This window comes from Nerophis ophidion, linkage group LG04 (genome assembly GCF_033978795.1).
Source record: "Nerophis ophidion isolate RoL-2023_Sa linkage group LG04, RoL_Noph_v1.0, whole genome shotgun sequence".
Taxonomy (NCBI): domain Eukaryota; kingdom Metazoa; phylum Chordata; class Actinopteri; order Syngnathiformes; family Syngnathidae; genus Nerophis; species Nerophis ophidion.
The window spans coordinates 78,929,007-78,951,537 of record NC_084614.1 but is presented as its reverse complement, the minus strand read 5'-3'; the positions used below and the strand labels follow the sequence as shown (position 1 = coordinate 78,951,537).

General features: G+C 43.6%; 1 protein-coding gene across 3 annotated transcripts in view; it reads left to right on the top strand.

The window, feature by feature from the left end:
• The window catches only part of ssh2b (slingshot protein phosphatase 2b), a 63,626-nt gene that overhangs the window by 18,707 nt on the left and 22,388 nt on the right, over positions 1-22,531 (top strand). The window contains exons 1-8 of one of the 3 annotated variants that reach the window (XM_061899116.1): positions 7,062-7,201; positions 13,051-13,163; positions 18,923-18,987; positions 19,085-19,206; positions 20,231-20,296; positions 20,379-20,444; positions 20,536-20,730; positions 20,810-20,903. In XM_061899116.1, coding sequence (XP_061755100.1) covers positions 7,107-7,201; positions 13,051-13,163; positions 18,923-18,987; positions 19,085-19,206; positions 20,231-20,296; positions 20,379-20,444; positions 20,536-20,730; positions 20,810-20,903 — 816 coding nt within the window. In that variant the 5' untranslated portion in view covers positions 7,062-7,106. Of the gene's footprint in view, positions 1-7,061; positions 7,202-13,050; positions 13,164-18,922; positions 18,992-19,084; positions 19,207-20,230; positions 20,297-20,378; positions 20,445-20,535; positions 20,731-20,809; positions 20,904-22,531 lie in introns of those variants that run through there. The other 2 variants (XM_061899114.1, XM_061899115.1) reach the window with 2 other exon arrangements.

Below are 22,531 nucleotides of genomic sequence, written 5' to 3'. Positions count from 1 at the left end.
AGCTATTTTTTAGTCTATTGGTGCTCGCTTTTAGCACCCTGTAGCGTCTGCCTGAGGGTAGCAGTTCCAGGTGGCTGTGCCCGGGGTGGAATGGGTCTTTCAGGATGCTCTGTGCTTTCCTGAGACAGCGGGAGCTGTACAGGTCAGCCAGAGTCATTCAAATAACTATAACATATAGAAGATGTTCTATGTTTACCAAACAATCTGTCACTCCTAATCGATAAATCCCATGAAATCTTCTTCCTCGATGTCGCTTCTAAACAACTCTGCCAACTCCAAAGGTATGCGCCGATTCCTTTTGTCGTTCCCTGCTGCATATTTCACTACGTCCAGCTTGTAATCTGCAGTCCTTTTCGGTGCCATTTTGGTTCAGCCCTTCTCAGTTTTTTTACGTTACCGCCAACGATGAACTGATCCATTTTAATGGCTACGGGAGTAGCATATACAGTTGTGATCAAAATTATTCAACCCCCCCACACAATTTTTGTGTTTTAGCAAGTTGGACATCCATCCATCATCTTCCGCTTATCCGAGGTCGGGTCGCGGGGGCAACAGCCTAAGCAGGGAAACCCAGACTTCCCTCTCCCCAGCCACTTCGTCTAGCTCTTCCCGGGGGATCCCGAGGCGTTCCCAGGCCAGCCGGGAGACATAGTCTTCCCAACGTGTCCTGGGTCTTCCCCGTGGCCTCCTACCGGTTGGACGTGCCCTAAACACCTCCCTAGGGAGGCGTTCAGGTGGCATCCTGACCAGATGCCCGAACCACCTCATCTGGCTCCTCTCGATGTGGAGGAGCAGCGGCTTTACTTTGAGTTCCTCCCGGATGGCAGAGCTTCTCACCCTATCTCTAAGGGAGAGCCCGGCCACACGGCGGAGGAAACTCATTTCGGCCGCTTGTACCCCTGATCTTATCCTTTCACTCATGACCCAAAGCTCATGACCATAGGTGAGGATGGGAACGTAGATCGACCGGTAAATTGAGAGCTTTGCCTTCCGGCTCAGCTCCTTCTTCACCACAACGGATCGGTACAACGTCCGCATTACTGAAGACGCCGCACCGATCCGCCTGTCGATCTCACGATCCACTCTTCCCCCACTCGTGAACAAGACTCCTAGCTACTTGAACTCCTCCACTTGGGGCAGGGTCTCCTCCCCAACCCGGAGATGGCACTCCACCCTTTTCCGGGCGAGAACCATGGACTCGGACTTGGAGGTGCTGATTCTCATTCCGGTCGCTTCACACTCGGCTGCGAACCGATCCAGCGAGAGCTGAAGATCCCGGTCAGATGAAGCCATCAGGACCACATCATCTGCAAAAAGCAGAGACCTAATCCTGCGGTCACCAAACCGGAACCCCTCAACGCCTTGACTGCGCCTAGAAATTCTGTCCATAAAAGTTATGAACAGAATCGGTGACAAAGGACAGCCTTGGCGGAGTCCAACCCTCACTGGAAATGTGTCCGACTTACTGCCAGCAATGCGGACCAAACTCTGGCACTGATCGTACAGGGAGCGGACCGCCACAATAAGACAGTCCGATACCCCGTACTCTCTGAGCACTCCCCACAGGACTTCCCGAGGGACACGGTCGAATGCCTTCTCCAAGTCCACAAAGCACATGTAGACTGGTTGGGCAAACTCCCATGCACCCTCAAGAACAAGTTGGACATTTATTCCGTATTTTGTTTATAGTCATATCAAATAAAGATGCATTAAATAGACAAATGCAACTTGAATTACAACATTATATTTTGTAACATACCAAACAGTGTCATTTCTCTTAATATCTCATTGACAAAATTATTCAACCCCTTGAAGATCATAATTCTTAAGAACCGAATTTGAATAAGGTCTTTTCAATCAGGTGTTGAAAACACCTGTAGATGTGATTAGAACCATAACAAGCAACAATTAAACTGATTGAAAAAGACTGTGACGCTCAGCTTCTTGTAGATGGTAAATGGTGTATTTGCAACATGGTGAAGTCCAGGGAGTGGTCAAAGAAGTAAAGAGAGGAGGTCATTTCTCTTCATAAGAAAGGATATGGATATAAGAAAATAGCAAAGACATTACACATTCCAAGAGACACAGTTGGGAGCATAATTCGCAAGTTTAAAGCGAAAGGCACAGTGGAAACACTACTTGGGCGTGGTAGAAAGAGGATGCTGTGTGCATACAGTGGTGAAAAACCCCCGGGTAACAGCTGAGCAACTACAACAGGACATTGCAGAGGGCGGAACGCAGGATTCGTCCCAGACAATAAGGCGGGCACTACCATGCCAGAACTCCCAGGCGCACCCCGCTTCTGACTACCAGGCACAAGAAAAATAGATTCCAGTATGCCAAAAATCATCTGGACAAACCCCAAAGGTTTTGGGAAACTGTTCTATGGAGTGATGAGACAAAACTGGAACTCTTTGGGCCTATGAATCAACGTTATGTCTGGAGGAGAAAAAATGAAGCTTACAAAGAGAAGAACACCTTTCCTACTGTTAAGCATGGTGGGGGGGTCAATCATGCTCTGGGGCTGTTTCTCTGCCTCAGGTACCGGGAATCTCCAGCGCCTTCAAGGCATTATGAATTCTATTTCCTAGCAGGATATATTAGCTGCAAATGTCATGAAGTCAGTGACAAAGCTGAGGCTTGGGAGACCTTGGACCTTCCAACAGGACAAGGATCCCAAGCATACCTCCAAATCAACATCAGAGTGGTTGCAGAAGAAGGGCTGGAAGACTCTGGAGTGGCCTTCACAGTCGCCAGACCTAAATCCTCTAGAAAAGATGTGACTATAAACAAAATACGGAATAAATGTCCAACTTGCTAAACACCAAAATTGTGTGGGGGTTGAATAATTCTGATCACAACTGTAGCAGTTAGTATTCCATGACCCACAATGCACTTCTGCCATGACCCTCCCCCTCCAAATTCTTATAGGTTGACATGTGTGTGACGTTTGATGACATTTTTTTCGTCTGTTCTGCAAATGAAATAAATAATATTGTTTGATATTTTACGGTAATGTGTTAATAATTTCACACATGAGTCGCTCCGGAGTATATGTCGCACCCTCGGCCAAACTATGAAAAAAACTGCGATTTATAATCCGAAAAATACGGTAACCTGAAACTAGAAGAGGCAATCCCTGAAGGAATTGTGCATGAACGCGCCAATGCTGAAGATGCAGAGGATTGGGAGAATGTCATGTGGTCAGATGAAACCAAAATATAACTTTTTGGTATAAACTCAACTGAGTTGCATCCCAAGAACACCAGACCTACTGCGAAGCATGGGGGTGGAAACATCATGCTTTGGGGCTGTTTTTCTGCTAAGGGGACAGGTACGATTGATCCGTGTTAAGGAAAGAATGAATGGGGGCATTTATTGTGAGATTTTGAGCCCAAACCTCCTTCCATCAATGAGAACTTTGAATGGTTGACCAAATACTTATTTTCCACCATAATTTACAAATAAATTCTTTAAAATTCTTACAATGTGAATTCCTGGATTTTTTTTCCACATTCTGTCTCTCACAGTTGAAGTGTACCTATGATGAAAATTACAGACCTCTGTCATCATTTTAAGTGGGAGAACTTGCACAATCGCTGGCTGACTAAATACTTTTTTGCCCCACTGTATATGGGCTCATTATTCTTCCACCACAGAAGTGCATTAAAATATATTTTTTCAATGCAATGTAATATTAAATCTGCTGCTATAAAAACATTTGCTATTGCTTTTGCACTACCTGACTCGCCGAGGAGAGGCTGCTTGAACAGGGTTAGCGTGATTGACGTGTTGTCAGAAGCAGCTGCTGGACAATGTTGGCGAACCTCCGTCCCCCGTTGTTGCATGGCGCAGCCAAAGTGTTCCCAAACGGGAGATCGTAACGAGGCGAGGAGGGTCTTCCAGCTCTGGCTTTTACATGTTGTCCTAGCCCGGTCGCTGCTAGCATACCCTGTGTTGTGCCTCGGTGTGCATAGTTTACACAACGTGCGGTACGCTACTTAATATGTCCGTGTGGAAACTTGTTCGGTACGCTTCAATACAAATACACGTACCGTTACACCCTTATATTTAAAGCATGTGATAGACATCGGCCAATCTCACTCATTGACAATTGGTATTGGATTTAATAGCATAAAACCCCGACTGGAACATCCCTCGTGAAAATAACTTGACCTCATTTATTTGCTTTTTATTTTGCTTTACTGCCTGTTGGCCAGGTTTTTGATTGATTGATACTTTTATTAGTAGATTGCACAGTTCTCAGTACATATTCCGTACAATTGACCACTAAATGGTAACACTCGAATAAGTTTTTCAACTTGAATGAATGAATGAATGAAATAAGTTTATTTCGGTCATATAATCAATCAAATCAAATCAATCAACCATTGTATGTGATCAGTTTTACAGTACATGTTATATGTATACAATAATGCACATTTACACATAAAAGAAAAGAAAAAGAATGACCAAAAAAAGGAATAGGCTGAAGCCAAAGCTTATATTTGCCTATCCTATACCTTCACAGAAAATTAGATTGCCTGGAACATCAACATAAAAAAATAAATAAATAAAAAATCAATGGGATGAAAGTAATTGTTACTATATTTTATAATTTTCAATTATTTCACCTTTCGATGTTTTCTTAAACCTTACCAAAGAAGTGCATGTCTTCAGCTCATCACTGAGCTTGTTCCACCATTTAACTCCTAAAACTGTAATACACTTGTATTTTATATTTGTTCTCGCTTTACCCATTTCAAAAATCGATATCCCCCGTAAATTATAGTTTTCTCCTCTTAAATGAAATAGCCTGCGAATACAAGCTGGAAGGCTGTTGTTCTTTACTCGAAACATAATTTCCATTGTTTTTAAAAACACAATGTCGGAAAATTTTAACACATTTGAACTCATAAATAAGGGATTGGTATGTTCATAGTAGCAGGCTTTGTGTATTATTCTAATGACCCTTTTTTGAAGTTTTATGATTGGGTCTATGTTTGTTTTATAAACATTTCCCCAAATTTCAACACAATACGTTAAAACTTGTTTAATTATTAATGAGAATCTGTCCTGAATCGCCTTACCTGGACGAATAAAAGTTCAATACAAAGGCGGGAGGAAGTTTAGTTATTAGTAGTGTAATCATGGTGAGAGCAACACAAGCTAACCCTAAAATAAACCCCACATCTGTTACGAGGCAGCAAAACGTCACAGTAGTTGTTGACATTGTTGTCATGTGAGGACGACACACTAACTCTCCATCCCATAATTGGAAACCAGCAGTGTGGCATCATCTTCCTCACGCAGATTTCTCAACCTTTACATAACTGCTGCTGTTGTTGTTGTTGTTGTTGTGGTCAGGTGTCTCTTACACAACCCTCAAACGTGACGGCCCCGTGACTGGTGGCCGGCCTCGTTGTCATGGAAACCGGGTCAAGTTTGGCATTTTGAAATACTAACTTTTGCATGTCATATTGTTATGCTGATGACACCCAACTCTACATGCCCCTAAAGCTGACCAACACGCCGGACTGTAGTCAGCTGGAGGCGTGTCTTAATGAAATTAAACAATGGATGTCCGCTAACTTTTTGCAACTCAACGCCAAAAAAACGGAAATGCTGATTATCGGTCCTGCTAGACACCGAACTCTATTTAATAATACAACTCTAACATTTGACAACCAAACAATTAAACAAGGCGACACGGTAAAGAATCTGGGTATTATCTTCGACCCAACTCTCTCCTTTGAGTCACACATTAAAAGCGTTACTAAAACGGCCTTCTTTCATCTCCGTAATATCGCTAAAATTTGCTCCATTCTGTCCACTAAAGACGCTGAGATCATTATCCATGCGTTTGTTACGTCTCGCCTCGACTACTGTAACGTATTATTTTCGGGTCTCCCCATGTCTAGCATTAAAAGATTACAGTTGGTACAAAATGCGGCTGCTAGACTTTTGACAAGAACAAGAAAGTTTGATCACATTACGCCTGTACTGGCTCACCTGCACTGGCTTCCTGTGCACTTAAGATGTGACTTTAAGGTTTTACTACTTACGTATAAAATACTACACGGTCTAGCTCCATCCTATCTTGCCGATTGTATTGTACCATATGTCCCGGCAAGAAATCTGCGTTCAAAGGACTCCGGCTTATTAGTGATTCCCAAAGCCCAAAAAAAGTCTGCGGGCTATAGAGCGTTTTCATTTCGGGCTCCAGTACTCTGGAATGCCCTCCCGGTAACAGTTCGAGATGCCACCTCAGTAGAAACATTTAAGTCTCACCTTAAAACTCATTTGTATACTCTAGCCTTTAAATAGACTCCCTTTTTAGACCAGTTGATCTGCCGTTTCTTTTCTTTTTCTTCTATGTCCCACTCTCCCTTGTGGAGGGGGTCTGGTCCGATCCGGTGGCCATGTACTGCTTGCCTGTGTATCGGCTGGGGACATCTCTGCGCTGCTGATCCGCCTCCGCTTGGGATGGTTTCCTGCTGGCTCCGCTGTGAACGGGACTCTCGCTGCTGTGTTGGATCCGCTTTGGACTGGACTCTCGCGACTGTGTTGGATCCATTATGGATTGAACTTTCACAGTATCATGTTAGACCCGCTCGACATCCATTGCTTTCCTCCTCTCCAAGGTTCTCATAGTCATCATTGTCACCGACGTCCCACTGGGTGTGAGTTTTCCTTGCCCTTATGTGGGCCTACCGAGGATGTGGTAGTGGTTTGTGCAGCCTTTTGAGACACTAGTGATTTAGGGCTATATAAGTAAACATTGATTGATTGATATTTGAACGAGCAGATTCTGGTTGTCACTATGGAAGCCCCTCCCCTTCCTCCCCCTCGTGTACCCTCAAAGTGTGTCCCTCCCCGCCCCTCGGAGCCCGCACCTACATTAGCTGAGCACGCCGCCAGCCAAATCAAACGCATCCAGAGCCGCGACACTTGACACTGAACACCCCCCCCAGTGCAGCCCAGGACGTCCCATCTGTTGATTTTTTTACGTGTATTGATTTTTTTTAATTCAGCACACGAGGAGGTATTTTTTTTTTTTTTTTTTTTTTTTTTTGGAGCCTCCTGTCCCAGCCCGCGGAGCAGCGATGCCTCCCGGCTCGGCGTGCATGTGCGCGTGTTGCGGGCCCAAGCCTTATTTTACACACAACTCTGTGCTGTCTCAGGAGGAGATCTACCACATGTAAGTGTGTGTGTGAGAGAGAAAGGTGGTCTTCGTGGTCCCGGGGGTATCAGTAGTTGTCCCTTTTGAAAAGGTGTGTGTGTAAAATTGCACAAAAAGTGTATTGATTTACATGAAACCAGGGCAGGTCTTCTTGTAAAGATGATTCCAGTGACAAAGGAATCATTTCCTGTTATAAATATTAAGAAAGTTATGGATTATTAAAACCGATGTGCCGTATTTTCCGGACCATAGGGCGCATCAGATTATAAGGCGCACTGCCGATGAATGGTCTATTTTTGGTCTTTTTTTTCATAATTAAGGCACACAGGATTATAAATAAATAAATAAATAAATGGGTTGTACTTGTACAGCGCTTTTCTACCCTCAAGGTACTCAAAGCGCTTTGACACTACTTCCACATTTACCCATTCACACACACATTCACACACTGATGGAGGGAGCTGCCATGCAAGGCGCCAACCAGCACCCATCAGGAGCAAGGGTGAAGTGTCTTGCTCAGGACACAACGGAGGTGACGAGGTTGGTACTAGGTGGGATTTGAACCAGTGACCCCGGGTTGCGCACGGCCACTCTTCCACTGCGCCACGCCGTCCCTATTATAGGGTATTATAGGGATTATAGGGTACATTAAAGGAGTCCTTTATTTACAAACCCCGTTTCCATATGAGTTGGGAAATTGCGTTGGATGTAAATATAAACGGAATACAATGATTTGCGAATCCTTTTCAACCCATATATCAGGGGCCGGGAACCTTTTTGGCTGAGAGAGCCAAGAATCCAAATATTTTAAAATTTATTTCCGTAAGAGCCATATCATATTTTTTTTCAACACTGAACACAACTATCCATCCATCCATCCATCTTCTTCCGCTTATCCGAAGTCGGGTCGCGGGGGCAACAGCCTAAGCAGGGAAACCCAGACTTCCCTCTCCCCAGCCACTTTGTCTAGCTCTTCCCGGGGGATCCCGAGGCGTTCCCAGGCCAGCCGGGAGACATAGTCTTCCCAACGTGTCCTGGGTCTTCCCCGTGGCCTCCTACCGGTTGGACGTGCCCTAAACACCTCCCTAGGGAGGCGTTCGGGTGGCATCCTGACCAGATGCCCGAACCACCTCATCTGGCTCGTCTCGATGTGAAGGAGCAGCGGCTTTACTTTGAGTTCCTCCCGGATGGCAGAGCTTCTCACCCTATCTCTAAGGGAGAGACCCAAACTCATTTCGGCCGCTTGTACCCGTGATCTTATCCTTTCGGTCATGACCCAAAGCTCATGACCATAGGTGAGGATGGGAACGTAGATCGACCGGTAAATTGAGAGCTTTGCCTTCCGGCTCAGCTCCTTCTTCACCACAACGGATCGGTACAATGTCCACATTACTGAAGACGCCGCACCGATCCGCCTGTCGATCTCACGATCCACTCTTCCCTCACTCGTGAACAAGACTCCTAGGTACTTGAACTCCTCCACTTGGGGCAGGGTCTCCTCCCCAACCCGGAGATGGCACTCCACCCTTTTCCGGGCGAGAACCATGGACTCGGACTTGGAGGTGCTGATTCTCATTCCGGTCGCTTCACACTCGGCTGCGAACCGATCCAGTGAGAGCTGAAGATCCCGGTCAGATGAAGCCATCAGGACCACATCATCTGCAAAAAGCAGAGACCTAATCCTGCGGTCACCAAACCGGAACCCCTCAACGCCTTGAACACAACTAAACGCGTGCATTTTTAAGTAAGACCACCATTACTAGAGTATAATAGGTCTCGTATTCTTTGTAATAACGTTGATATTCTGGAGCTAACTGTGGAGGGGTGTGGCCTGCGGGCCTGCAGCGAAGCAGGGTGTGCCAGGGCCGGCCTCGAAATCAGCGACAGGTGCGTAGATGGCCCACTTGGGCCTTGTTATCTAATCACCAGTCGCTCTGTTATAAGCAGCAGCCGGGAGGAGAGACAGGGTAGGAGCTGGAGCCAGAGCGCGAGCGAGAACGAAAGAGAAAAAGACAATTGCTGGAAAGCAACTGAGAGACTTATTGAAAAATAAAAACATATCGTAAGCCTGAAACAGGCTTTCATGTCGGTGCTTGGTGGTCTGAAGAGCCCCCAGGAGGGCAAGCCCTAAATAAACAATAATAAATAAATCATGCAATTTCTTGAACAAGTGCGGTAGAAAAAGGATGGATGGATTCAAATGCTTGAGCATGTTTAACATTTTTAACATTATTTTAACATTTTGATTACAAGTGGAATTAGTCATTACTTATCATGTTAAGTAATGTCAGCTCAGATTTATCCGAGAGCCAGATGCAGTCATCAAAAGAGCCACATCTGGCTCTAGAGCCATAGGTTCCCTACCCCTGCCATATATAGTTGAATGCACTACAAAGACAACATATTTGATGTTCAAACTCATAAACTTAATTTTTTTTTTGCAAATAATAATTAACTTTAAATTTCATGGCTGCAACACGTGCCAAAGTAGTTGGGAAAGGGCATGTTCACCACTGTGTTACATCACTTTTTCTTTTAACAACACTCAATAAACATTTGGTAACTGAGGAAACTAATCAATGAAGCTTTGAAAGTGGAATTCTTTCCCATTCTTGTTTTATGTAGAGCTTCAGTCGTTCAACAGTCGTATTTTACGCTTCATAATGCGCCACACATTTTCGATGGGAGATATGTCTGGACTGCAGGCTGGCCAGTCTAGTACCCGCACTCTTTTACTACAAAGCCACACTGTTGTAACACGTAGCTTGGCATTTTCCTTCTGAAATAAGCAGGGGCGTCCATGATAACATTGCTTGGACGACAACATATGTTGCTCCAAAACCTGTATGTACCTTTCAGCATTATTGGTGCCTTCACAGATGTGTAAGTTACCCATGCCTTGGGCACTATTACACCCCCATACCATCACACATGCTGGCTTTTCATCTTTGCGCTTACAACAATCAGGATGGTTCTTTTCCTCTTTGATCCGGAGGACACAACGTCCACAGTTTCCCCCCAAAAATTGAAATGTGGACTCACAGGCTGAGACCGATTTTTTTTTTTTTTATTTCATTTTAATCTTCTATTTTTTTCACCCATTACTCCCGCCCCTTGTTTACCTGTATCTCATCTTTTTTGTAAGGGGCGCTGGAAGCCGGCAGACCTGTCAGCGATCCTGTTCTGTCTCCCTGTAATGTTTTTCTGATCTTGAATGGGATTGTGCTGAATATTTTAATTTTCCTGAAGGAACTGTCCTGACGGAATAAGTAAAGTACTATCTATCTATCACCAGACCACAGAACACTTTTCCACTTTGCATCAGTCCATCTTAGTTGAGCTTAGGCCCAGCAAAGCTGGCGGCGTTTCTGGGTGTTGTTGATAAATGGTTTTCGCTTTGCATAGTAGAGTTTTAACTTGCACTTAAAGATGTAGCGACGAACTGTATTTAGTGACAGTGGTTTTCTAAAGTGTTCCTGAGCCCATGTGGTGATATCCTTTAGAGATTGATGTCGGTTTTTGATACAATGCCATCTGAGGGATCTAGGTCACGGTCATTCAATGTTGGTTTCCGGCCATGCCGCTTACGTGGAGTGATTTGTCCAGATTCTCTGAACCCTTTGATGATATTAGATAGATAGATAGATAGATAGATAGTACTTTATTGATTCCTTCAGGAGAGTTCCTTCAGGAAAATTAAAATTCCAGCAGCAGCGTACAGAGTTGAGATCAATTTAAAGAAAAAAGTAAATAATGGGGGTTTAAAAGGAAACAAAATAGAGAAATATTACAAAAAGAATAAAAACAATGGGAATAACAGTAAAATAAGAATATAACAAGACAAAGTAGGCAGTAGTGACCATGTTATGAAAACGTATTGCACTGTTGTTTTGCATCCCCTGTCATCCTAATACCCCCCGTCCCAGAGAGGAGTTGTACAGTCTAATGGCGTGTGGGACAAAGGAGTTCTTGAGTGTAGTCCTGCACTTGGGATGAAGCAGTCTAGCACTGAACAGGCTCCTCTGGCTACTGATAACGCTATGCAGAGGGTGACTGGCATCATCCAGGATGCTCACTAGTTTGTCCACAGTCCTCTTCTCTGCCACCCTCACCAGTGAGTCCAGTTTCATTCCGATTGTAGAACCGGCCCGCCTGATCTGTTTCTCAAGTCTGGAGCTGTCCTTCTTAGATGTACTGCCCCCCCCAGCACACTACCATGTAGAACAGAACACTGGCAACCACAGACTGGTAGTACATCCACAGGAGTTTTTTGCAAATGTTGAAGGAGTGCAATCTCCTGAGGAAGTACAGCCTGCTCTGTCCTTTCTTGTACTGGTGGTCCGTGTTAACAGTCCAGTCCAGCTTATTGTACACCCAAACCCCGAGGTACTTGAATGAGTCCACGGTCTGTACCTCAACTCCCTCGATCACAATAGGTTGTGACCGTGGACTCGACCTCCCCAAAGTCAATGACCAGCTCCTTGGTCTTTGACGGATTATGGACCGTAGATGTTTAAATCAATAAATTTCTTGCAATTGCACTTTGAGAAAGGTTGTTCTTAAACTGTTTGACTATTTGCTCACGCAGTTGTGGACAAAGGGGTGTACCTCGCCCCATCCACGTGTTGCCGGCATCAAGTTAATGATTATTTGCAAAAAAAAAAAGTTTATCAGTTTGAAGATCAAATATGTTGTCTTTGTAGCATATTCAACTGAATATGGGTTGAAAATTGAGCGTGGTATTGCGCCACAGCAAAATAAAAGCCGCCACGCCTTACAAAAAATAAGGGTCTTGGTGATGACACGATGTCGAATATTTCTAAAAACAATTTGAAATGTGGACTCGTCAGACCACAGAACACTTTTCCACTTTGCATCAGTCCATCTTAGATGATCTCGGGCCCAGAAAAGCCGGTGGCGTTTCTGGATGTTGTTGATAAATGGCTTTCCTTTTGCATAGTAGAGCTTTAACTTGCACTTAAAGATGTAGCGACAAACTGTATTTAGTGACAGTGTTTTTCTGAAGTGTTCCTGAGCCCATGTGGTCATATCCCTTAGAGATTGATGTCGGTTTTTGATACAGTGCCGTCTGAGGGGTCAAAGATCACGGTCATTCAATGACGCTTACGTGGAGTGATTTCTCCGGATTCTCTGAACCTTTTGATGATATTTTGTACCGTAGATGTTGAAATCCCTAAATTTCTTGCAATTGCACTTTGAGAAACGTTGTTCTTAAACTGTTTGACTATTTGCTCACGCAGTTGTGGACAAAGGGGTGTACCTCGCCCCATCCTTTCTTGTGAAAGACTGAGCATTTTTTGGGAAGCTGTTTTTATACCCAATCATGGCACCCACCTGTTCCCAATTAGCCTGCACACCTGTGGGATGTTCCAAATAAGTGTTTGATGAGCATTCCTCAACTTTATCAGCACTTATTGCCACCTTTCCCAACTTCTTTGTCACGTGTTGCCGGCATCAAATATCTAAAGTTAATGATTATTTGCAACAACAAAAAAAGTTTATCAGTTTGAACATCAAATATGTTGTTTTTGAAGCATATTCAACTGAATATGGGTTGAAAGGTATTTGCAAATCATTGTATTCTGTTTATATTTACATCTAAAACAATTTCCCAACTCATATGGAAACGGGGTTTGTACATTCTGTCAGCGTTTCAGTTCAATCTAGTTTATTTCTAATAATTTGTTTTCGTCATGTTTTTTTCTCTCTTTTCGTCCATAAAAATGACACGGCCAATTATGCAAATTAAACGACGGATAGATTGAAGTCCTGCGGAAGAATCCCACCTTTGTTGCATATTGCCGGAAAAAACAACAACTAACGTTCTCCTTTTTTGTGTTTTGCAGCATCAGTGAAAGTTTCCTGACAGTCAAAGGGGCGGCGCTCTTCTTACCTCGAGGCAATGGCTCTTCCTCTTCCTCCTCCACTTCCCGCTTCTCCTTGCGCAGCAAACACGCAGGTGAGGACAAGTTGAGGTTTTGTTCCGCCAGCTCATGTTGTCAATTGTCCATCTCGCTGTCAGCCCACGCGTTTGATTCCCGTTTCCTTCCACTCACCATTCTTGCTACCGCCGTGCCTTTTTCCGGAAATGACTTCTTGACAATGTGTTTTCCTGTAATGAGGTTTAGAACTCGACCTATTTTTTTGTTTTGTTTTTCAAGGCCATTATTAGTAGTGAAGGATGCCGATATTCGTTTTTTTTTCCCCGCAACTTTGTTTCAACTTGGTGAGTCACGGACATGTCGTGAGGTTGTAGGAGCTAGAACAGCTTATGTTTATTAGGTTTTGACTAGGGATGCACCGATTAATCGGTAACCGAATATATTCGGCCGAATATGGCAAAAAAAAGCCACATTCGGCCTTCGGTGGAATGAGGTAAATGCAAGGCCGAATAGTGGCGTGTGACGCAATTTTTTGGCGCGGTGGCGCCTTCGGAAAAATGTCAGCAGTGTGGAGATATTTCAAAGTGTCGGAAAGTGACAAAAGTATTGCAGTTTGTGGGGCGGCATAGCTCGATTGGTAGAGTGGCCGTGCCAGCAACTTGAGGGTTGCAGGTTCGATTCCCGCTTCCGCCATTCTAGTCACTGCCGTTGTGTCCTTGGGCAAGGCACTTTACCCACCTGCTCCCAGTGCCACCCACACTGGTTTAAATGTAACTTAGATATTGGGTGTCACTATGTAAAGCGCTTTGAGTCACTAGAGAAAAGCGCTATATAAATATAATTCACTTCACTTCACTAGGGATGCACCGATTAATCGGTAACCGAATATATTCGGCCGAATATGGCAAAAAAAAGCCACATTCGGCCTTCGGTGGAATGAGGTAAATGCAAGGCCGAATAGTGGCGTGTGACGCAATGACGCAATTTTTTGGCGCGGTGGCGCCTTCGGAAAATTGTCAGCAGTGTGGCGATATTTTAAAGTGTCGGAAAGTGACAAAAGTATTGCAGTTTGTGGGGCGGCATAGCTCGGTTGGTAGAGTGGCCGTGCCAGCAACTTGAGGATTGCAGGTTCGATTCCCGCTTCCGCCATTCTAGTCACTGCCGTTGTGTCCTTGGGCAAGACACTTCACCCACCTGCTCCCAGTGCCACCCACACTGGTTTAAATGTAACTTAGATATTGGGTTTCACTATGTAAAGCGCTTTGAGTAACTAGAGAAAAGCGCTATATAAATATAATTCACTTCACTTCACTTCAACGAATGTTCAGCCAAACTGTCTCGAGGAGGTGCCTCGTGGCCGACGTCTTTGAGAGGACGAAAAAGTTTGCGACTGACAGTGCCAAAGCAAACGGAATTACAGAGAAGGTAATCGAGTTTATGGCTTTGGATGATCAACCGTTTAGTGTTGTGGAGGACATTGGCTTTCGGAGACTCATGGAGCACATTGAGCCCCGTTACACGATACCTAGCGGACGGTATTTCTCTGATGTGTGTTCTTTACAGTGTGTGTGTGCTGTTTACATTATTAGCCTGTTGTGTAGGCTACCTGTATAAGTGTATGAGGTTACAAGCACACACTTATTGAGATTTACTTGAACCTTCTGTTTACATTATTAGCATATCTACTGTGGCTAAGCAGACTTTTGCCAAAAGGATAATAATTCATTTGTTGTGGGTTTATCCACTTTAATGCACTTTATTTTTTTTGGAATGTATGTTTTCTTTTAAGGCCTAATATAAATGAAAAACTTTGTGCTTTTTTTGAAAAGCAAAGGCTACTGGAATATTAAAAAAAATGTCAATATTCAATAAAAATGTACGTTATTTAAAAAACATGTCTAAAAATTTATTGTAGGCTATTTATGCAATATAAAAAAAATTGTGAAAAACTGCATTCATTATTCGGTATTCAGTATTCAGCCTTCGGCCAAGCGTTTAAATTTTATTCGGCTTCGGCTACAAATTTTCATTTCGGTGCATCCCTAGTTTTGACAGTATAATGCTCATAGAGTGTTTTCGTACATTTGAGGCATCCGTACACACAACAAGGTAATTCGCTACACTTTTCCCTGCGCCTTGTGTTCGACAATGAGGACCCTGCTAAAATGCTTGTGATTGGCTCTGCCTTTTACTCGTGCATGGTGTGCGTCAGCAATCAGACGGCGCCGTTGGCGGGACAATGCTGGAGACAAGGAGGTGCCAAAATAACCAGGTTTGAAACGGCCTATCTGATTAAAAAGGGGAAGTTAATGTGTTGATTTTTAGGTTTAAAGTACCAATAGAATGGAAAAACAAGTTTTATGACACCAAAAGACTTACAAAGTTTGGAAGTAAATAGATATGATCTATATTAGAGATTTCCGATAATGGCTTTTTTTGCTGATATTCCGATATTGTCCAACTCTTAATTACCGATATCGATATATACAGTCGTGGAATTAACACATTATTATGCCAAATTTTTTTTGTGATGCCCCGCTGGATGCATTGAAAAATGTAACAAGGTTTAAAATGGCCATACTTTGCGGATTGCAAAAATATAATTGGATATGGTTTAATGGCTGCAGGCAGCACGGTGGTACAGGGGTTTAGTGCATGTTCCTCACGATACAAAGGTCCTGAGTTGTCCTGGGTTCAATTCCAGGCGTGGGATTTTTCTGTGTGGAGTTTGCATGTTCTCCTCGTGACTGCATGGGTTCCCTCCGGGTACTCCGGCTTCCTCCCACTTCCAAAGACATGCACCTGGGTAGGGATGCACCGAAATGAAAATTTGTGGCCGAAGCCGAATAAAATTTATACGCTTGGCCGAATACAGAATAATGAATGCAGTTTTTCACAATTTTTTTTATATTGCATAAATAGGCTAGAAAAATATTTTGACATGTTTTTCAAATAAAGTAATTTTTTATTGAATATTGACATTTTTCAAATATTCCAGTAGCCTTTGCTTTTCAAAAAAAGCACAAAGTTTGTCATTTATATTAGGCCTTGAAACAAAACATGCATTCCAAAAAAAAAATAAAGTGCATTAAAGTGGATAAACCCACAACAAATGAATTATTGTCCTTTTGGCAAAAGTCTGCTTAGCCACAGTAGATATGCTAATAATGTAAACAGAAGGTTCAAGTAAATCTCAATTAAGTGTGTGCTTGTAACCTCATACACTTATACAGGTAGCCTACACAACAGGCTAATAATGTAAACAGAAGGCCCCACTAAATCTCAATAAGTGTGTGCTTGTAACCTCATACACTTATACAGGTACACAACATATCCCAACGTCACTGCACGTTGGTTGATTGCGTCAAAAAATTGCGTCACACGCCACTATTCAGCCTTGTTTTTAACTCATTCCACCGAAGGCCGAATTTGGCTTTTTTTGCCATATTCGGCCGAATATATTCGGTTACCGATTAATCGGTGCATTCCTACACCTGGGGATAGGTTGATTGGCAACACTAAATTGGCCCTAGTGTGTGAATGTGAGTGTGAATGTTGTCTGTCTATCTGTGTTGGCCCTGCGATGAGGTGGCGACTTGTCCAGGGTGTACGCCGCCTTCCGTCCAAAAGCAGCTTAGATAGGCTCCCACGACTCCGAACGGGACAAGCGGTCGAAAATGGATGGATTAATGGCTGCAATGAAACACAACTAAGCACATCAAGTCAATTAGTTTTTCCACCCTACTGGTACTTTAAAAGGGTAATACATGTTAAACATTGGGTTGTACTTGCATAGCGCTTTTCTACCTTCAAAGTACTCAAAAGCGCGTTGACACTATTTCCTAGGTGTGTAACGGTACGTGTATTTGTGTTGAACCGTTTCTGTACAGGGGTTTCGGTTTGGTTCGGAGGTTTACCGAAGGAGTTCCACACGTACATATTAAGTAGCGCACTGCACTTTGTGTAAACAATGCACACCGAGGCACCATGAATTGATTTACATGGACCCTGACTTAAACAAGTTGAAAAACTTATTCGGGTGTTACCATTTAGTGGTCAGATGTACGGAATATGTACTGTACTGTGCAATCTACTAATAAAAGTTTCAATCAATCAATAAAAAAACAACACTCGGCATGCTAGCAGCGACCGTGCTACGATAGACTGACCATACCTCCTATTTTCACCGATATGTCCTCTTTTGCGGGGCTGTCCGGGTGGAGTTTCTTAAATGCCTCAAATGTCCAGCATTTTGAATTAGGGTTGCGTGTATTTTCAATATGCGTTCAGGGTTAAAAACAAATCCAATTGTGTGCGCAGCAGCATTCGTGAGGGAGGGGCAGAGAAGGAGAGAGCGAGAGAGTTATAATAAACGCTCATGCGTCGCAAGGCTCTGCTTTTTACCCACAGATTTATCAGATTAAATTTTTTATTACCTATAGCAAAAGTGTGCCCCGGAGGCCATTTGTGGCCCACAGCTAATGTCTTAAAGGCCCACGGCACATTCTAAAAATACTATTAAAATAAACAAAAACATAAAAAAGCTTAAAGGCTAAATGTAATTTAGAAAAAAGTTGCAATGTTGACTAATGTTTTTTTTCTCTTTCAAACTGTCATTGCTCAAAACATAATATTGAATCAAAATCGATGTTATTATGAATTATTGACCTATCCAAGTTTCCCATTACCTCAGATCAAATATTCCACTAAGAAAAATATTTTTGTTGGAAGATTTTCCAGATTTGGTAAATAAATCCATCCATCTATTTTCTACCGCTTATTCCCTTTTGGGGTCGCGGAGGGGCGCTGGCGCCTATCTCAGCTACAATCGGGCGGAAGGCGGGGTACACCCTGGACAAGTCGCCACCTCATCGCAGGGCCAACACAGCTAGACAGTATTCACACTCACATTCACACACTAGGGCCAATTTAGTGTTGCCAATCAACCTATCCCCAGGTGCATGTCTTTGGAAGTGGGAGGAAGCCGGAGTACCCGGAGGGAACCCACGCATTCACGGGGAGAACATGCAAACTCCACACAGAAAGATCCCGAGCCTGGATTTGAACCCAGGACTGCAGGAACTTCGTATTGTGAGGCAGACGCACTAACCCCTCTGCCACCGTGAAGCCCTGGTAAATAAATAACCCGAAAAAATTATAATTTGTTGTTTTCTTACTGTACCGAAAATGAACCAAACCGTGACCTCTGAAGCGAGGTACGTACCGAGCCGAAATTTTTGTGTACTTTTACACCCCTACTATTTAAATGTGTTGTACTTGTATAGCGCTTTTCTACCTTCAAGGTACTCAAAGCGCTTTGACACTACTTCCACATTCACACACACATTCACACACTGATGGAGGGAGCTGCCATGCAAGGCGCCAACCAGCACCCATCAGGAGCAAGGGTGAAGTGTCTTGCTCAGGACACAACGGACGTGACGAGGTTGGTACTAGGTGGGAATTGAACCAGGGACGCTCGGGTTGCGCACGGCCAATCTCCCACTGCGCCACGCCGTCCCAATTTCCACATTCACCCATTCACACACACATTCACAGACTAATGGCGGGAGCTGCCATGCAAGGCGCTAACCAGGACCCATCAGGAATAAGGGTGAAGTATCTTGCTCAAGGACACGACGTACGTGACTAGGATGGTAGAAGGTGGTAGTGGTTGCCGGCACAGCCAGCCTCCCAAACGCGCCGCGCAGTTCCAACACATTAATATTAATAATCAATATTTGTTAAAAAAAAATAAAAAAATGCCGATACTGATATTAAAAGATGCAGGCATTTGGGTCGATCCCTAATGGCAATGTTGCTGACTTGTTCCCAGGGGACATCCAGCAGCATCTGCAGACCATGTTTACTGTCCTCAGACCAGAGGACAACATCAAACTGGTGGGTACACACACACACACACACACACACACACACACACACACACACACACTTCAAGGTTGTTGGTCAGACATGAGCTGTGTTATTCCCGCTCCAGGCAGTCCGATTGGAGAGCGCCCACACTCAGGTGATCCGCTACATGGTGGTGGTGTCCACCAATGGGCGGCAAGACACGGAGGAGAGCGTTCTACTGGGGGTGGACTTTAGTCCAGTGGACAGGTGAGCATGGGCACGCACGTGTGTAGATGCTACGGGTGTGGGAAAAAATCGATTCGAATTCGAATAGCGATTCTCACGTTGTGCGATTCAGAATCGATTCTCATATTTTTTTAAATCGATTAATTTATTTTTTATTTTTTTTATGAATCAATCCAACAAAACAATACACTGCAATACCATAACAATGCAATCCAATTCCAAAACCAAACCAGACCCAGCAACACTCAGAACTGCAATAAACAGAGCAATTGAGAGGAGACACAAACACGACACAGAACAAACCAAAAGTAATGAAACAAAAATGAATATTATCAACAACAGTATCAATATTAGTTATAATTTCAACATAGCAGTGATTAAAAATCCCTCATTGACATTATCATTAGACATTTATAAAAAAGAACAATAGTGTCACAGTGGCTTACACTTGCATGGCATCTCATAAGCTTGACAACACACTGTGTCCAATGTTTTCACAAAGACAAAATAAGTCATATTTTTGGTTTGTTTAATCAATCAATGAATGTTTATTTATATAGACCCAAATCACAAATGTCTCAAAGGACTGCACAAATCCTCGGAAGAACCCACAAAAGGGCAAGGAAAACTCACACCCAGTGGGCAGGGAAAATTCACATCCAGTGGGACGCCAGTGACAATGCTGACTATGAGAAACCTTGGAGAGGACCTCAGATGTGGGCAACCCCCCCCCCCTCTAGGGGACCGAAAGCAATGGATGTAGTTAAAACAGATTTACATTATTGCAATCAGTTGATAAAACATTGTCCTTTACAATTATAAAAGCTTTTTACAAAAATCTACTACTCTGCTTGCATGTCAGCAGCTGAAATCCTAGGAAAAAAATCGTTATTGAATTGAGAATCGTGTTGAATTGGAAAAAAAAAAAGCGATTTTAAATGGAATCGTCACCCCAAGAATCGATATTGAATCCAAAGATCCACAGCCCTAGTAGATGCCACGTATGAAGTTGTACCGATGCACTGTGTGCGCTCCGCCCCCTCAGCTCATGTTCCGTCGGCTTGGTTCTCCCGCTGTGGAGCGACACCAGGATACATCTGGACGGAGACGGGTAAGCGTCCATCTTCGCCATCATTATATGATTGGCGGCGCCTTTGCTCTTCATCTCTGCGTCTCCTCCGCTCGCCTCACAGGGGCTTCAGCGTGTCCACCGACAGCAGAGTGCACGTGTTCAAGCCCGTCTCCGTGCAGGCCATGTGGTCAGTGAACGCTTTCCCTAAAGACCTCACTACAAACGCCCGTTGCTTCTCAAACTTGTTTTTTATTCTTCTTCTTCTTCTCGGCCGGCAGGTCGGCACTCCAGTCGTTGCACAAAGCCTGCGAGGTGGCGCGCTGTCACTACTACTTCCCAGGCAGCTTGTTCCTCACGTGGGTCAGCTACTACCAGAGCCGCGTCTCTTCGGACCAGAACCGGATCAACGAGTGGAACGCCATGCAGGACCTGCAGTCGTACCGCGCCGACTCCCCCGTCCTCTTCTCGGACGCGTGAGTGTGCACGTGTTGGGATGGCGGCGATGGGTCGCGGCCGAGCGGTGATCACATGACCTCACGTGTGCGCACGCAGGCCCACCGAGCGGGAGCTGACCGAGCGTGAGATCAAAAGCAGCTTGAAGGAGATCATGATGCAGAAAGATCTGGAAAATGTCACCTGTAAGGAGGTCAGTCCGGACCTTGTTGTCCTCCATTTACCATTGTTGATGTTTTGTCTTTTTCCTCAAAGCATTTTCTACAGGCTTTAGTGTAGTGGTGTCAAACAATATTTTCTGGTCCCTCATTGTAATTTGAAAGTATAATGTTAGTGTGGCCTGTAAATTTTATAGGAGTGGCACTTTACAGTAGAGTTGTCAGAAAATATTGATTGTCAGATTAATCGTGATTCTTATTTGTAACTATTCTTTTTCGATTCCCCAAAAAATCAAAAATCAATTTTTTTAGGCTTTTTTGCCTCTCTTGGTCTGGCTTTAAGAAAAACAGTAGCGTTTTTTTCGGAATATAAGTCGCAGTTTTTTTTCATAGTTTTTTCATAGTTTTACTTTTACTCAGGAGCGACTTATGTGTGAAATTATTAACACATTACCGTAAAATATCAAATAATATTATTTAGCTCATTCACGTAAGAGACTAGACGTATAAGATTTCATGGGATTTAGCGATTAGGAGTGACAGATTGTTTGGTAAACATATAGCATGTTCTATATGTTATAGTTATTTGAATGACTCTTACCATAATATGTTAGGTTAACATACCAGGCACCTTCTCAGTTGGTTATTTATGCCTCATATAACGTACACTTATTCAGCCTGCTGTTCACAATTTTTTATTTATTTTAAATTGCCTTTCAAATGTCTATTCTTGGTGTTGGGTTTTATCAAATAAATTTCCCCCAAAAATGCGACTTATATATGTTTTCTTCCTTCTTTATTATGCATTTTCGGCAGGTGCGACTTATACTCCGGAGCGACTTATACCTCGTAAAATACGGTAAATACTAAAAACAATACTACGGCTAAAACTACAGATGTCCGATATTGGCTTTTTTGCAGATATTCCGATATTGTCCAACTCTTAATTACCAATATATACAGTCGTGGAATTAAAACATTACTATGCCTAATTTAGTTGTGATGCCCCGCTGGATGCATTAAACAATGTAACAAGGTTTTCCAAAATAAATGAACTCAAGTTATGGAAAAAAATGCCAACATGGCACTGCTATATTTATTATTGAAGTCACAAAGTGCAATATTTTTTTTAACATGCCTCAAAACAGCAGCTTGGAATTTGGGACATGCTTTCCCTGAGAGAGCATGAGGAGGTTGAGGTGGGGAGTTAGGGGTGTATATTCAGGGTTTCCCACACATTCATTTTTTTGTGGCGGCCCGCCACAAAAAAATTACGGCCGCCACAAATATAAAACAAAAAAATAAATAAATAAATTATATGTGTATATATATATGTATATATATATATATATATATGTATATATATATATATATATCTTCTCTCGAGAGGGACTGGACCCTCTTCCACTCTGGCGTTGCCGGCAGTGAGAGGCGACGGGCTGGGGTGGCAATTCTTGTTTCCCCCCGACTCAAAGCCTGTACGTTGGAGTTTAACCCGGTGGACGAAAGGGTAGCCTCCCTCCGCCTTCGGGTGGGGGGACGGGTCCTGACTGTTGTTTGTGCTTATGCACCAAACAGCAGTTCAGAGTACCCACCCTTTTTGGGAACGCTCGAGGGAGTACTGGAAAGTGCTCCCCCGGGTGATTCCCTTGTCCTACTGGGA